The following is a 17288-nucleotide window of genomic DNA, read 5'->3' as shown; positions in this document are numbered from 1 at the left end:
CGACGGAAAACAAATCAAGGAAAAACATACACTGAAAAAAGTTTTCATATAGTTTCGCACATGATATTTTTCCAATAACAAAATTAATTATTTTTACCGGAAATTCACATAACATTCATATGATCACATGGATTCTATGTGATAAATCACATAAACTTCATTGGACACATAAGGTTTATGTGATTTCGTGGTGCGATTCCAATCATGAGATCAAATGAAAGTTATGTGCAATTCTAATGGATATTTTCCATCGGAAATGTGATTTATTTTTTGAGTGTATATCAAATCCAATTATTTGCATTCCAAATATACAGATGGAATCATCTAACTTTCTTCAATAATCTCCATATCGGTTTTGATTTAAAATCACGCGACAACACCGTGAACAATTAACGTTAAATTACGATATGTAAGCGTTATGGCATGGATACACTTGTATGACAAACTATGAGCATGAGCATTATTTGTGTAATAAACTATGAGCACTATACAAAAACTAACCAATTGCTGCAAAAACAGGGATGAGCTTGAATTTTACTATACAAATAATGCTCATGCTCATAGTTTTTTCATACAAGTGTATTCGCGGCATTACAACAATAAAAAAGGATGCTCAAATACAATTGATTCTAACCTCTTGTAATAAGAGTAAAATAGTGTGCATGCATTTAGAGTGACGGCATCTCATCCATTTGACAAGTCTTCTGCTCGATGGGAATGACGTTTTCCAAGCAGTTTACAAATCATTGCTTGCTCCAATGTTGACATGTCGTCACTCTTCTTACATTAGAGTACATGAAACTTTTGAATGGGCTGTCAAACGATGATGGTGCGTATAAAATAACTCTAAAATAAACTGAGTACAACAAAATAAAATGAATATGTATTTTTGGACTTCTGTTCAGGTTCAGTTCATTTTAATTTCTTCACTGTGCGTTGATGGCATCTCGTATGTTTATTTATATTGTACAAATAGAATAAACTAATACATTGACTTGATATACTCACTGTGTATTCTGATCAATCAGCGTGCAATAATAGAGAGAAAAAAAATATATTACTCCAAACAAATGTCTTACATATGGCTTACGTACCAGTCATTGTGAATGGATAGTAGTTCCATCCTTTCTCCACAATATAGAAAACCTTAGGACAAAACGATTGCATCCAGTAAGGAAGACGGCTACAAATAAAAATTAATTATTATGGTTAAATATTTCAAGCAGCAATTATATTATAGAAGCGCCAGCACTAAACCCGCGAAACGATAACATTCTACACAGCACAACAAATATAAACTGATCAGGGGTCATGCACATATTATGTTACGCTCTAAGGGGGAGGGGGGTTTATGATTTTGTGACAAGCAATGCATTAAGTATAGGAAAAACGTCACGAAAGGGGGGAGGGTATTAGTTTTTCCTCAATTTAGCGTGGAAAATGGATCGCCTCTCAGACGCAATTCAAGATGATGTATCAATTTATTTCCAAAAAGTGACCCAAAATTACATAGGTAGATATAAATTGATTGATTGATTTATCTTTATTTAGGAGGCTTTCAGCCTGAAGCTGGTTCGCCTCCAATAGATATAAATTTGTTGACACATCGTACAACGTAATATTACACTCAGTTCGCTTTCAGTTGTTGACTCAGCAGCAGTTGTATCTCTCGGCTTCGATCGTGCTATCGACATTTGTTCAACTATTGTTTTGGTGCGCATTGTTAACTGACAAAACCCCAACGCTGCAAACAGCTTATCGATGCATGTTGATATGGCTGGTTCTCGGCAATGCTATTATTAATCGTTATGATTCAGGTATAAATCCTATTGTAACTGTGGTTGGCCCGCCAGAACGGAAAAACCTATCTACCCTGAAAATATGTAAAACCCGGAACCAAATATATATATTTATATATATATATATATATATATATATATATATATATATATAAATTTGGTTCCGGGTTTTACATATTTTCAGGGTAGATAGGGCTCCTAAAGTTATGAAAAAACCCCATGAAACATAGGGTCAGAAATGACTGCTAAGTGAGTTTCAACATTCTATTTTTTTGTTGCCAACTTTGGTTAGCTATATTTTTTTAATCTTAATGTGGTTTTCTGATTCAAACATACCAAATGAAAGATTAAAGTCTTAACTATCAATGCTCTTTAGTAAAGAACTCGATTAAAATTAATTATCATACATTAAAATTGAAAAGTATGTTGAAAGTACCAAAAAAACTGGTGAAATTTCATGCATTTTAGTGTTTTTATTAAGTTGAAAATTTTCATTACTGTTAATTTAGTTGTTCTATAAAACATTCTCCCTAGATTTGTGCCTTTGGTAGTAACCTTGTAGGCTTTATGGTTTCTTCGTAATTATTGATTTAAAACAGCCATTTGTGACTTTTTCTTTAAATGTGCTATGGTCACCCTATTCGTTCCTTCGTTCGGCTGTTGCAGTGGACTACGCACATGAAAATTTGATAGAATGTTATTGTAAATGTTGAGCTACATTCTTAACTTTCAATTACCGCACATCTCCTGCACCGAAAGAAAACATAACTGCGGAGATGTTTTGCGGTATCGTATATTGCTCAGTCACAGCAGAAAACACAACGAGAGACACCGAATCGGCGAATTCTGTGAGCGGAAGGGAGAGAAGTAGGTAGTGGTAATAAGCAAATAATGTCTCTTTTATTTCATAGCACTCGCAGCTCATATATATATATATACAGGGTGTTTGGTTCCGGGTTTTACATATTTTCAGGGTAGATAGGGTGAGACGGCCCCCGTTCCATGTTTTGCATTTTATCATGGGCCGTCACATTATGTCACAGACAGTGACCTAGAGTTATACAATTAAGAAAGAAGCTAGGGCATACCAATGGTACCCCGAGCGCGGGCTTCTGCCAAGGATAGCAGTTTTTTCAAGTTCACACAACAGCGCAACGCGCGCCATAGCAGGTTGTTTTGTTATTTCTCTCACCAGCATGTGGCTCTGAGAGAATAGCGTGTAGAATGAACTTCTTTTTAGTACAAGAGAAGCATGCTAGGGTCTATATAAGTAAAATGAGTGAATAAAGCTGGGTTGTCTTGTTGTATCTAAACCAGTGTCGGGTAGTTTTTTTGATGACCGCCGGCCACGCATCTGGTGACAGCGGTACTCGACACCCCGCGAAAAGGGAGCCATTTCTGACTGGTGCATTTCCCCGCGAAAAGTGTGAAAAGTGAAAAGTGAAAAATTTTAGGGCAAGATCCCGAGCAAACGATAGTGGTGTTGAAGAACCGCCAGTGGAAAGTGGAAAGGTTTTTTTTTTCACAAGTGAGGTACAAAAAGGTACAGGTTTTGATAGAAAATATTTGTACCAATTGGTCGAAACAGGCCGAAAAGTGAAAAAAATAAGAAAACAGAAAAAAAAAGTGTGTGCAAAGTGATTGTTCGAAACTGGGAACAGGCCGAAAATTGAAAAAAAAAGAAGAATCAGAAAAAAAAGTGGGTGCAAAGTGAATCTTTTCTTGCAACGTACGACACCATCAACAAGCACACAAGGTGTAACTGAACATTGGAGTTTTCCTGAATATCCAACCATCAACCGGAATGAAACCGTCATTTGAAGGGTAAGTGAGGTAAAAGCATTTTCTACTTGCTGTAAAGCAATTATACACGAATATTTTCTTTGAGTTATCAAATATTACTATAGTGATGAAATGGCAGTATCCACTTGTAGATTTTATGAAACTCATTCGACCATAAATGACGAATTTATGGGACGAATGTGAGATCATTAGGAAGGAGGTGAATAGAAAATTTATAAACCTACAAAAAAGTAAAGGAAGGCCTAGATCTTTGAGAGGCATTCTCGAAAAAACTCACAAATTAAAGGAATCCGGTATAAAATTTGAGGCTAATGTGCAAAAGTTACAACACAGGGGCAATACTGACGATTGGAATGAACTTGCAGATAATCTAATTGCAGTTCAATTTCAAATTGAAGAGTGCGTTAAAATGTTGAATGAAACCGCGCTATCATCCAAGAAAATAGTAAAGGGAAAAAGAACCCAAAACCACTTGGTTCTCTAAGAAACACGAGAAGGGCGTTAGAGAGTGATAATACCACAGACAAACAGACATAACTCTAGCAAGTTGTTCATCGAACAAGCATTTAACGGACAACTTAAAAGTATCGTAGTTGGTAGTACCAGCACCTGTGGCGCGCATAGTCAATTCTCTTGCGTTTGACGTTTACACACTACCGCCATCTGTTCAGTGTAGTGCCCACCACAGTTTACTCAACAGATGGCGGTAATGTTTTAGCGACGATGGTTTATAGTGAGAAATATGCAATGTGTTATGTCTGTTTGTCTGTGATAATACTCTCAACGTACCAACATTTAATTTCGAAAAAAAAGTTATTCAGCAGAAAATTTAACAATGCCAGAAGTAGTCAATTATGAATTCCCAATGGTAACCGCTATACAATGTATTCCGGAATTCCATAGGAAACCGGAAGAGCTTCGGCCCTTCCTAATTCAAATAGATTACTTCGCAAAAGGAATCCCAGAAAACGGGAACCAAGAGCCTTTGTTGAATGTGGTGTATACAAAATTGAGCGGAGAAGCCCTTATGCGACTCCAGGACATACAGGACACCAAGTGGGAGAAAGTAAAAGAGAAATTGGAAAAGGCTTAACAAATAGAAAAAAATATAGGATCAATCATCAAGGAGATTGAAACCCTGGATCAAGGGGAACGTGAATCGTTCGAAGAATACAAGAACCGAGCGAGGAAAATTTACCGCTATGTCAGCGCTCTACCAGAACATGGAGACATTTTCTAGGAGGTCTCAGGAGTCGAGCATTATCCCTAGCGGGAAAATCGCAAAGGGACAAGTCATTTCCAGAATTGTTGGATTGGCTTCAACGTGAATATGAAGAAGAAGAAGAATTAAGGGACATACACAAAAGACTTCACCCCACGTGGGCTAGAAGTACAACAAATAATACGCGACCAAATGGAAGCGTTAACAATAGGAACAATCATACAGTTAGTAGTAATAATTATGAAAATGGTCGAAATTATCAACGGAATAACGATAATAATTCGAACGGCAACAACAACAACAATAATTATCGAGGAAACAGTTTCAACAACTGGAACAACAGTCACGATAATAATCGGGGAAATAGATACAATAATTCCAATACAAATAATTATCGGGGTAATAACTATAGTAACTTCGGTAACAACGATGGTAATTTCAGGGGAAACACCAGTAGCAACAATAACCGGGGACGTTACAACAATAATCAAGAAGAAAATGATCATGGGAGATTTGGTAACCAAAGGTATTTTTTTTTTTTTGTAAAAATATTGTTTATTTAGTTTTCAATAATAAATAACACATTCAAACAGATACAAAATTTAATTATTCTTCTAGATTTAGAACAAACTCTAGCTCACCTACATCGATTCTACTATTAATATTGGCATTAATAAAGTTGATGTATTTTATGAAAATTTTAAGTAAATTGATTCTTGTCTCTGTTGCAATTGTACCCAGGATCGGGCGTAGAAGGTCTTCGAACGTAGGCCTTTGCCACCCACCGAGAGTCACCGTCATCCTTCCTTGCACGTACGCCCATGCCGCGGCACTCACTGAACTTGTGTTGCAAAGATTCGGTGACCACCATGCAGTGCTGACAATGTGGGTCGTTTGCACGGCCGATGATGTTCATCAGTCTGCGGTGCTCCGTTTTTTCGTTCACTAACAAGTAGAGATCGCTGCGCTGGCTCGATGACAGTCTTCTTGCTGAAATGTTTGCCCATATCTTCTTCCAGTTCAGGATTGGCTGGTTCCGTTCCACTTTTGGTATCTCGGTTTGCTCCAGATAGAAGCGGTGAATTTGATCACTGGTGGGGTTTTGTTGGATGTGGTGGGGATACAAGGAATATTGCTGAGAGAGGAGTTTTAGGCAGGGAAGATCGGCAGGGAAAGGAATATTTTGGGCGAGAAGGGACTGATAGTGGGGAAGGGAATCGATCTCTTGAAGATGGCGATTGACGAGAAGCGCTTTGCACTTGATCGCTGGCAATTGCAGTTTTAGTCCTCCATGCTTTTTACTGCGCGCCAGCTGCTGCATTGGGACACGTGCTGCCAATCCTCGAAACAGGAAAGTCCCCATTGTCGCTGTCAGCTTTGCCGTGTGGATACATTGCGGTGGTAATATGGAAGAGAGGTACCACACCTTCGCTGTGATGAAGGTGTTAAGTAATATTACCTTTTGCTGCAGGGTAAGGGAGCGCATGTTATGCATCCATATAAGCTGCCGAATTTTGTTGATTAGCGTATCCCAGTTTAGCTTCACCATCAGCCGCACTGAGTTTGCAAAAATAACACCCAGAACCTTCACCTTCTCTGTATTCTGTAGTCCTGGTATCAACAGTGGATCCCCATTGATGAATCCAACATCGATTGCCACTGTTTTATGGCGATTTAGTTTTGCCCCGGCAACGACTTCAAAGCAGTCGAACAGCTGAAAGATCCGTTCAATTGTTTGCGTTGATGTTGCTATCACCGTGATATCGTCAGCGTACGCAACGCAAAGATCACCGCCACACACACGCTCCACCCGTGTGAGGAGGGGATGGAGGTAGAGCACAAAGATCAGCATCGACATCGGATCTCCCTGACGTACGGATCGTTCTATGCGGAACGACTGTGAAAGGTGCCCATTCACTAACAGTCGTGATGAAGAGGTATCCGCCACTCGAGAGAGCCAACCGACGAAATCATGATTGATTCCCAGAGAGAGAAGGGTTCGATGAAGAAACTCATGAGAGACCCGATCAAACGCGTGATCTAGGTCGAACGAGATCAGCTTCCCTTTCTGTTTTCTTGCGATAAGCTGGGCCACACGATCCTTGAGCGAGAGTGTAGCTTGAAAAATAGAGCCGTCGGTGTTGGCGCATTTTTGAGCGTCACTCAGAACTCGATGTATCAGCAGCACGCGTTCCAAACGGGCCTTCATCACACGGCTAAGAATTTTATAATCGACGTTGAGCAGGCTAATCGGACGGTATGCTCTCGCTGTCCCATCGCCACCTCTCTTTTTGACCAGCACGATTGTGCCAGCGGTGAATTCCGAGGGGAGCTCATTCGTCATAGCCTCATTTATTACGAAGTACAGCTCCCGATAGATGACGTCGAATGTTCGTAGGTAGAACTCTACCGGCAGGCCATCGGTACCAGGCGATTTTCGTTTCTGCGATGTTCGGATGGCATTTTTCAAATCGTCAATAGTGATCTCTGCCATTAGAGCATCGTTGGTTTCGTCGTTCTCGGGTACGACTCTCTCGTTTATAAACGTTTCTTCCCCAACCTGCCTCGCCTCTCCAGCCGCATACAGGTCCCTGAAGTATCGGAACATGTGTTGTTCGATCTCCAGGGAGCCTTGTATTTGTTCTCCTCGCTCGTTCTGCAGTTCTGTTATAGTTGTTTTTTTTTCCTTCGTCTGTCGCCTGCTGGAAGGTGGATAAGCTCTCGCCCGCAACGAACGTCTCGTTGACGCGGATAAAATTTTGTGCAAAACGTCGCTGCAACATCAGCATTTGCGCTTTGACGCGGTTTATAGTCACCAGCATGGTGGGATTCTGATAATACGCATCATATGCGAGTCGTAGCTGCGTGTACAGACGTTGGTGTTCAGCGTTATAGATGCTGAATGCTTCGCTCGACTTCCAGCGAAAAAATGACTTGATTTTTGGCTTCGCGTATGAAAGCCACCATGCCATCCAGCTGGGGAAATTCCTCCGTTGGCGAGTCCAAAACTGCCACCGGACTTGAAAATCGTCAATGTTTGCGGCAGTTAAAAGGTGAGGGTGGAGGGACCAGAAACCACTTCCTTGTTCGCGGCCGAGGTCAGGAAGGCAAATTCGTGTTGTAAGAGCCTTGTGGTCTGAAAATGAACATACGTGCGTGGCAGCACTCCGCAGATGCTCGCAAAGCCCAGCGCTGACATACATGCGGTCGAGCCTGGATGCCGCATTGTGAGTGACGTACGTGGGTGCGGGGGATGTGGGGTACAGTTTAAACCATATGTCGTGTAACTGCAGCTGCCGTACGGTCGCCTGGAGAGCTGGACTTGAGTTGGCACTCGTAGAGTCAATCGGACGTAGCACGCAGTTGAAATCACCGGCAAGGATGACGTGTTGCGTGTTGAAGCGAAGGTAGTAAGCGATCGTGCCGTTGAAAAACCTCTCTCTTTCCGCACGAAAAGCTGTCCCCGATGGTGCGTAGACGTTGCAGAGAGTCGTATTTTGCACCCTCAAAGCAATGAGGCGGCCATCCAGGCTTTTCTCGACATGCGAGAATTGTATGTGGTCTTTTAGCGCGATTGCCGTTCCCCGTCTCGCGTGATCCACATTACAGACGACGTTGAAACCAGGGAGAGAGAGCTGCTCATTCTCCACCTCCTGAAGGAAAACGATGTCCAGTTGCAGCGTTCGTACGAAAGACCGAAGTGCGTCGATCTTCGTTGCGTTCGTGATGTTGTTGATGTTGATAGTTGCGAGGTTATAACTGGAGAACTCAGCCATTAGGACGGTCGGTTACTCCCATCTCGCGTATCGTCGTCGTTCTCCACTCGAGGCTTCTTGCCTGGTGGACGAGTGCGGAGTGCCTTTTGGAGCTGGATGAGCCGACAGATGAATCTGTCTCGTTTCCATCGGACTTACCACTAGCAGTTTTGCGATCCACTCCGCCACTAGCAGGGGGCTGTTGACCTGTAGAGGGGATCAACGGCCCGCTATCCGATGGGTGAAGCGAAGCCGAGGTAGAGGCTAACGTAGGAAAATTTTCATCAATGACGACCGGTGGTGGTAACAACCTCTGTTGTTTTCGTTGGGGAATTTGTTTCGGCGGCTGCATACTTGCCAAGTTTGTGTTGGTTTGGTTGGCACCAGGAGTGACGAAGTTTAATATTGTGTTCGTTGGGTTCGCAGTGGATGCGGTTTGCTTCGTTGTTTGTGAAGTCTTAGGTGATGGACTCATCTGCTTTGCGGCATCGGTAGCTCCTACGTGGATGTATTCCCGGCAGTGTCGGCAAGTTTGACGTTGCCCGAAATACGACACTTGTGTCATCTCCCCGTCCATCGTGACCCACGACTCAATATTCCTTTCAACGATTATTTTCGCCATACGAACACCGGTTGAGATTCCAGGAAAATCGACTTCGGTTCCATTTCGCTGCTCTCGTACAGCGATGACATCACCGTATCTTCCTAGGAAATCGGCGATTTTTAGGTCCGACACGTCCTCGGACAAATCGTACAGCCTCACCTCCACTGCTCCCTCCTCCAGTGTGATTCTCAACGGATACTTTTTCCCGTCGACTGTAATCTCGTGCTTGTTGTCGCGTTCCTCGCAAATTCGTAGCGCCAATGCTAGGTCGACAACTTTCACGAAGGAAACACCGAGGGTTCTACTGTTTTGGATTCGTAGCACTTCACCTTGCTTCAGACCTAATATGGTCGCACAGAACTTGTGCACTTTGGCATTATCCGGTTTCTTCGGCACGTTCGCAAAATCTATGCGAAAGGTGTTTTCTCGACGGCCCATCGCGAAGTCGTTTGGACGCGGAGCGACACGGAACGGCTCAGCGATGAGCAGAGAGAGAAAAAGAAAAAAAAACACAGTTGGCACTGGTAACTAGCTTGTGTTCGACTTCCACAGAACGTTAACAAAGCGCGTCTGTTCAGCTAGGAAGTTGAGCGCTCACTAAGGTATTCATAACAACCTTACGAAGGTCACTCAAGGAATTTTGGTAATCCAAGAGATGACCGACAAGATAGGTCAAAAAACTAAATGCGAGGGATTCCAAAGAACGCTTGTCGGAGGAGTCCCGAAACTGTTTTTCAACAAAAATTTGTATCGATCAAAGTACACAAACCACTTTTGATAATAACGACATTCATCAATTTGAAGAAAACGATTACAAAATGCCTTTGATCTACGAAAAAAGTAGATTGTATACAAAGCTGTCAACTAGAGAAAATCCGACAAATTCAATAAAATACTTATTGGACACAGGGGCACAAGCAAATTTGCTGAGAATAGATGCAGCTATAAAAATTGGAGCTAAACATATTAACAAACTACACACGATATCTTTCCTTGGAATCGGCAACCATAGAATCAGTTCGGTAGGGTGTACGTGGTTACACTTAATGATTGACGGACATGCCTTTCCTATTAAATTTGAGGTTGTCGAAAATTTAGCTGTTCCAGCAATAATAGGTGCAGATTTTTTTAAAAGATACGTCTCTTGTATTGGGGACAATCTAAGTTATGCAATCTTGAAAAAACAAGCCTTTGACACATTAAAAGAAGAAGGCAGAGTGAAGTTGGAGTTTGTGGAATATCTTATGAGGGACTTCAATGGTGAAGATATTACTTAATGATTTGGGGATATACCGGATCTAATAGAATCCGAAGAAGAGGAAGAACAAGAAGAAGATGAGCTGACTCCAAGTGAATTTAACGGAACAAGAAGCGATGTACTTAATGAGCAATTGGCAGAAGCAAACCGCTATTTGGGAAACATTTTTTCAGTTGATTTAGTAAGGATGACAGTTTTCTGGACCTAGATAAAACCCAAGATTATGGGTTACTTGAATATAAAAAATTTAAACACATAATGGGAAATGAACGAATCCAAACATTATTTGATTCTGTTAGTCTAAACCATTTAAATGGTGAAAAATTAGACGAAATGAAGAAGCTTATAGCCGATTACAATGATGTTTTCTTTTTAAAAGGAGATATATTATCAATCACAGACGCTGCGGTACATGACATTGAAACAATGACAAATGTGCCAATTAATAAAAGGCAATATAGGTTTCCAGAATCCACAAAGAAACAAATAAATGAAGAAATTGACGAAATGTATCGTCAAGGCATAATTAAATCTAGTAAAAGTCCATGGAATGCACCAGTTCTATGCATACCAAAAAAAAAAGATCTAGACGCAGAAGGAAACAAGAAATATCGGATTGATGTGGATTTTAGAGCACTTAATCTTATAACAAAACCATTTGTTTACCCGATCCCACTCATTAATGAAATCTTGTATAATCTCGGAGATAGTGTTTATTTTTCTACATTGGATTTGAAATCTGGATTTTACCAGGTCCCAATCAATCCAAAAGATGCAGCGAAGACAGCATTTTCAACACCAAAAGGCCATTACGAATTTACGAGAATGCCTATGGGGTTGAGAAATAGTCCATCTACATTTCAAAGGTTAATGAATACGGTTCTATACGAAATTGAAGACGTTCAAGCCATTGTATATTTGGATGATATAATAATTTTTGGTAGGACAATTGAAGAACATAACGAAAATTTGACCAAAATTTTAGAAGCAATGCGAAGGCATAATCTGAAAGTTGAGCCATCAAAATGTCAAATTTTAAGGTCCGAAATTAAATATTTAGGACATATGATTAATAAAAATGGAATTCGACCAATGGAAGACAATGGAAAAGCAATAAAGGACATGGCAGTGCCGAAAACAGTCAAAGACGTAAGATCATTTTTAGGAACGGTAAATTTTTATGGGAAATTTATCCCAAAGATTGCAGAAACGCGCAAACCATTGAATGATTTATTAAAGAAAAATGTAAAATTCAGATGGACCGCTGACTGTCACAAGGCATACAGGGTGCGTGACGAATTTTTGCAGTAAATTTCAAATAGTAATTTCTTCTGCTTGTGGATCATGATTTAGATATATTTGGCAGCACTGGATAGCTGATACTATGGCTACACTGTTGGGTATAAGATGTAAACAAACAGTGTTGAGTAAACGCAAAGATGTCGAAACAAGAGAGCAATCGGTCAGCCGTTGTCGCTTTGTTGCGCGCCGGAGTAAGCGTTAAAAGAAATAATTCGGTCGGTAAATGGTCTGAAAGAACAGTGTATAATATAAAAAAGGCTTGGGAAAGTGATAAGACGGAGCTCCTGCTCATACTGCTAATAAAACACATAAATGGCTTGCGGAAAATATTTCGGAATTTTGGGAGAAAGAAATTTGGCCCCCAAGCAATCCTGATATCAATCCGTTGGATTATTTTGTATTGGGCTTCGTTGAACGGGATACTAATAGAACCCCTCACTCCACACTTAAGTCGCTGAAAGCTAAAATCAAGGCAGCGATGGCATATATGGATCGAAACATTGTAAAACGTGCATGTGGCAGTTTCCGGAAGCGTCTAACTACAGTCGTCGAAAGCGAAAGTGATTTTTTTGAATAAAATTAGTTACAACTTCCATATGTTGCGAAAGAAAATAAATCACATAACATTCATTACAAGAATAACTAACTAGTGTATTTTTTCTCAAATATGTCATTTACTGCAAAAATTCGTCACGCACCTTGTACTTGGAGCTAAAAAAATTTTTGACTTCAGAAACTGTATAGGTACGACCAAATTATAATGATACTTTTGTAATAACAACCGATGCGAGTGACTTTGCAATAGGAGCAGTGCTGTCAAACGCGAAAACTACGGATAGACCCATAGCATTTGCTAGCAGAGGTCTAGTAGGAGCCGAAAAAAAATTACTTTATAATAGAAAAGGAATTATTGGCTGTCGTTTGGTCAGTAAATTATTTCAGACACTATATATACAATCAAAAATTCATTGTATATACAGATCATAGACCTTTAGTTTCGCTTTGGCATTTGAAGGAAAGATCTCCAACACTTACAAGGCTACGATTGAAGCTACAAGGTATGGAGTGTGATATTAGGTACAAACAAGGGAGGGAGAACGTCGTAGCCGATTTTTTATCTAGCCTTCGACCAGAAAGTACCGAAAACAGGAAGCAAATTAAAAGCATTGCAGTATTAACACGGCAACAAAAGCGTCAACAAGATTTATTAATTAGCAATGATAATGAATCAGATAATGATCCAGATGAATTGCAAATTGACGAAATGAATGAGTTAATGAATATTGACACAAGTATTCACAATGATACATCTGCAGCTTCAGTAGATATTTCATATGGTGATTTCAAGAATGTTTTAAACAATGAGGAAATCGACGACACAAGACTTACAATCTCAAAAACCATTAAGGAAGAAAAATTGAGCGATGCAAGATTCGTTATACTAAATAGTAAATTTGCTTTTAACGAACTATCGTCGCTTTATGACTGTCATCATGGTCTGAAGGATTGGATAACTGACAATCTGTTAACACATCCAGCAAAAAGGTTGGCTGGTATCATAATAGAAGGAAAAAGTACCTCTTTAATTGACAACCGTCGATTTTTTGACCTAATGGCAACATATTTTAACGAAAGCCCTGCATTTATCAGGGATGCGAAAATCATACACTTGATTTCATTTCGAAAAATAAAGCAATACGAAATATTGCAAATTATAAAATATATAGCGAATAAGCTTGATAAAGACATAATTTTATATAATGCTGATGCCGATAGGATTCAAGTAAATGGAGAAGAAATTGGAACCATTACAAGAATTCCATGATGCACCCTTAGGTGGACACGTGGGAGCAAGACGGATGCGAAAAAGAATAGGCACACTGTTTGCTTGGACAAACATGAAAAGAGACATAGAAAATTATGTAAAACAATGTAACTCATGTCAGAAAAATAGGATATGCAGTCCGAATAAAATTCCAATGAAAATTACCACCACTTCTTCTGAACCTTTCGAAAAGATTTATATGGATATAGTGGTACTGCCAGAGTCCGATTATGGCAATAAATATGGACTCGTAATGCAGGATGATTTAACGAGGGTCTTAATTGTAGCTTCAATGGACAACCAAGAATCAGAAACTGTTGCGAGAACATTTGTGGAGAATTGTATTTGCAAATTCGGAACACCTTTAGAGCTTGTAACAGCCAAAGCCAAAGAAAATTTATTATTGTCAAAAGAGAAACGGAAAGAATTATATGATCGAAAGGCAAACGAATGGCAACCCATGTGGGGAGATTTAGTCTTGGTTCAAGCCAATCCTATGCGCACAGGTCAAAAACTTCAAAGCTATTGGCGAGGACCCTATGAAGTCGTAGAGTTGCCAAGCGAGCAGACTACAATAGTAAAAAACGGTAATAAGCTTGAGAAAATACATAACAATAGATTAAAGAAATTTATCGATTATGCATTTGAATGTATACTTTCTTTTTCTAGGATAATTTTCTTGAAATGAAGAGTTTTTAATATGCTGTGGACTTATGAGCCTACAGCTATTTTATAACAAATAATGCGTCCATCAATCGCTATTATAGCTTTTGAATGTACCGAAGAGCTGGAAATCCCAGAATAGTTTACTATTTCTGTAAGGGCCATAGTCCACAGTTAAAAGTAAAAGAAAAAGATGGAGAGGAAAACGAACCCTCCGATATTGAACAGTGTGTTTGAGCAAGAAGCACAATTGAAGATAAAAAAAAAGGAAAACAAACGAATAACATTAAAAAACTGTGGAACAATAATAACAAATTATTTGCAATTTAATAATATAAAAATCTGAGTATATTTACAGTTCTCTTCTAGAACCATCAAAGCGAGTAGGGGTAGGATGACAACAGCAAAATTCCCAACCATGATGAGGACTCCGGGTACAAAATAAATAATGGTAGGTGTGGTATGTATGCATATAATGGCACAGGAAGGCAAGAAATGATTAACATTAATAACTTGCTTTGCTGTATCATCAGTAAAAAAAAATGAACAAAAAAAAACAAACAAAAAAAAACAAACAAAAACAAATAAAAAAAAAATAAAACTAAATTTGTAATAACGAAAAAAAAACAGCATTTAAACTTGCCTGATTAAATTACCTTGTTGGTAAATATTTATAATTAAAAAAAAAGAGACCATCATGTACATTTTGACACAATCAAACAGGCAGAAACATGAAAAATAATCTATGATTTTCTATTAATGTAAATAGATTACATGCTGAAACTAAGCTGGATGAAAAAAAAAGCTGGATAATACCAAAGAAACAAAAAAAAATCAATGTAAATTAAACGAAATGGGTGTTAATGTTAATTAAAGTTAATGTGTGAAACAAAATTAGGAAAAAATTAGATTGAATATTTAAAATAACAGAAGAAGATGGATAGTTAAGATGGAAGGCGACTACGCATGAAGAATTATATTTTTTTTTTGAGAAAAAAACAAAAAAAAAAATGTTTAGGGCAAGTCGGAGGAGCGATCGAAGACGATAGTGTTGGCGAAACAAGGTCTACCAAAGACAACGATAAGCAGACCATTTGCGTATTTGGACTCTGACAGTGGCAACTACGGTACTGTTCAGATCGGATAGATAAACGTATCTCCGGATTCAGGACATCAACAAACTATCACGTATCCTGTTTCTGAAGAATAAGCTACAATATTATGGATTCAATAATTATCAACTCTGATAGGGGAGATCAACTTAATCTCGGAAGCAAAGAAAGAGATAGTGTGAATAATGCATTTTAAAAAGGTATCAAAACGAAATTTTAAATCAGAAAACTAAGCAATGTTAGCATTTTGAAGCTAAGTAAAAGGAATACCATTAACAAAAGAAGCTAGATCTGTGGAACAGATCGTATCAATTTTAATGAAACCAAATGGAAGCGAAGAGATGCAAACACAACGTAAGCGTGTTCGAGAAGCTTCGGCTACATCAACAGAGCAAGTCACGGTGATGATGTTGATGATGATGGAAGATGCACGATGATGGAGTTAAGATGGACGATGATGATGGAATTCCACATGCCGGACAAGAATGGGAAGCCAAAAAAAATGGGAGCTAATAAGCAAGCTAAACTCGAAGCACTGCCCGAAAAAGGAGAGCTCACGGGGACCACGAATTAGAAATGCTAGAACCGAATGGAGAACGAGGACTGCCGCGCTAGCAGTCTGAAATCAATCCGATGACTAGCCCAGAATCATAGAGACGAGCGAGGATCAGCAGCAGACGGATGTCACGAGCAGCGTAAGGATGGATACCTCTGAGGAGCAAATATTAGGCTAAGTAGGTTTGTTTTTATGTAACCGTTCCTATTGAACCCATTTCTTTTGAACGCGATCCTTTCTAGATCACGTTCAAACTAATCGAGTAGGGGTAGATGAGACGGCCCCCGTTCCATGTTTTGCATTTTATCATGGGCCGTCACATTATGTCACAGACAGTGACCTAGAGTTATACAATTAAGAAAGAAGCTAGGGCATACCAATGGTACCCCGAGCGCGGGCTTCTGCCAATGATAGCAGTTGTTTTTCAAGTTCACACAACAGCGCAACGCGCGCCATATCAGGTTGTTTTGTTATTTCTCTCACCAGCATGTGGCTCTGAGAGAATAGCGTGTAGAATGAACTTCTTTTTAGTACAAGAGAAGCATGCTACACACCAAATTTTGAGTTCAAGTTCCAGCAAAATGAATTACTGAAGTGTATCCAGCAAAAGCAAGTTTTGCTGTAAAACCAGTAATCGGTATTATTTTGCTGATTGTTCCAGCTAACAGAATTAAATGTCAAAATCAAGATCGGTTCTATCGTTGGCTACTGCGAGCTATGAGATAATTTTTCAGTCGGTTGAAAAATTAATAAGTGCACAACATAAATTTATCACTAGAAAATCAATAATGCTGCGGAAGTCATGAAGTAAGCGTAAAATTCAAACTTTAAGCAATTTTGTACAAAGGCTCCTTTTTATTTTTACAGTCAGGTGAAATTTCATCGGTAACCCATCAAGAGTGCATACAGCTGCATCGATTTTCGTTATAAATTTGCGCAACCGAAATCCAGCACATATTGTGATGTATTATATACGAACATGTTATTATATAATAAACTGTATTCTGATAAAAATGTGATTTCTTTAAAACAAATCAAACGAAAATTACTGTTTTTCTAGCAAAACGATTGCCAATCCATTTTACTGGATAATCGGTACATTTTGCTGGTTTTTCAGTTAAGTGCTGTCAAATTGGCTCTGGATCAATTTGCTGGCCGTTCAGCAAAAACATGTTGCTGGAAGGATTGCTGGATTTCCAGCTCGGCAAAATCCAGCAAAATGTTGCTGGTTTCCAGCGAATAAAAATGGGTGTGTATGGTCTATATAAGTAAAATGAGTGAATAAAGCTGGGTTGTCTTGTAGTATCTAAACCAGTGTCGGGTAATTTTTTTTTGATGACCGCCGGCCACGCAAGGGCTCCTAAAGTTATGAAAAAATCCCTCTGAAAC

General features: G+C 39.4%; 1 protein-coding gene across 1 annotated transcript in view; it reads right to left on the bottom strand.

Annotated features, from left to right (window-relative positions):
- Nucleotides 1-1075: 1075 nt before the first annotated feature.
- The window catches only part of LOC135714794 (cytoplasmic phosphatidylinositol transfer protein 1-like), a 49034-nt gene continuing 32821 nt past the window's right edge, over nucleotides 1076-17288 (bottom strand). The window contains 1 exon segment of the mRNA XM_065238162.1: nucleotides 1076-1183. Within this exon segment, the coding sequence (XP_065094234.1) occupies nucleotides 1076-1183 (108 nt within the window).

Source organism: Ochlerotatus camptorhynchus, unplaced genomic scaffold (assembly GCF_037179485.1).
Source record: "Ochlerotatus camptorhynchus isolate MF236.1 unplaced genomic scaffold, CSIRO-AGI_Acam_v1.1 ptg000726l, whole genome shotgun sequence".
NCBI classification, from domain to species: domain Eukaryota; kingdom Metazoa; phylum Arthropoda; class Insecta; order Diptera; family Culicidae; genus Ochlerotatus; species Ochlerotatus camptorhynchus.
Note: the sequence above shows the minus strand (reverse complement) of the source record. Positions and strands in the feature narration are given on the sequence as shown.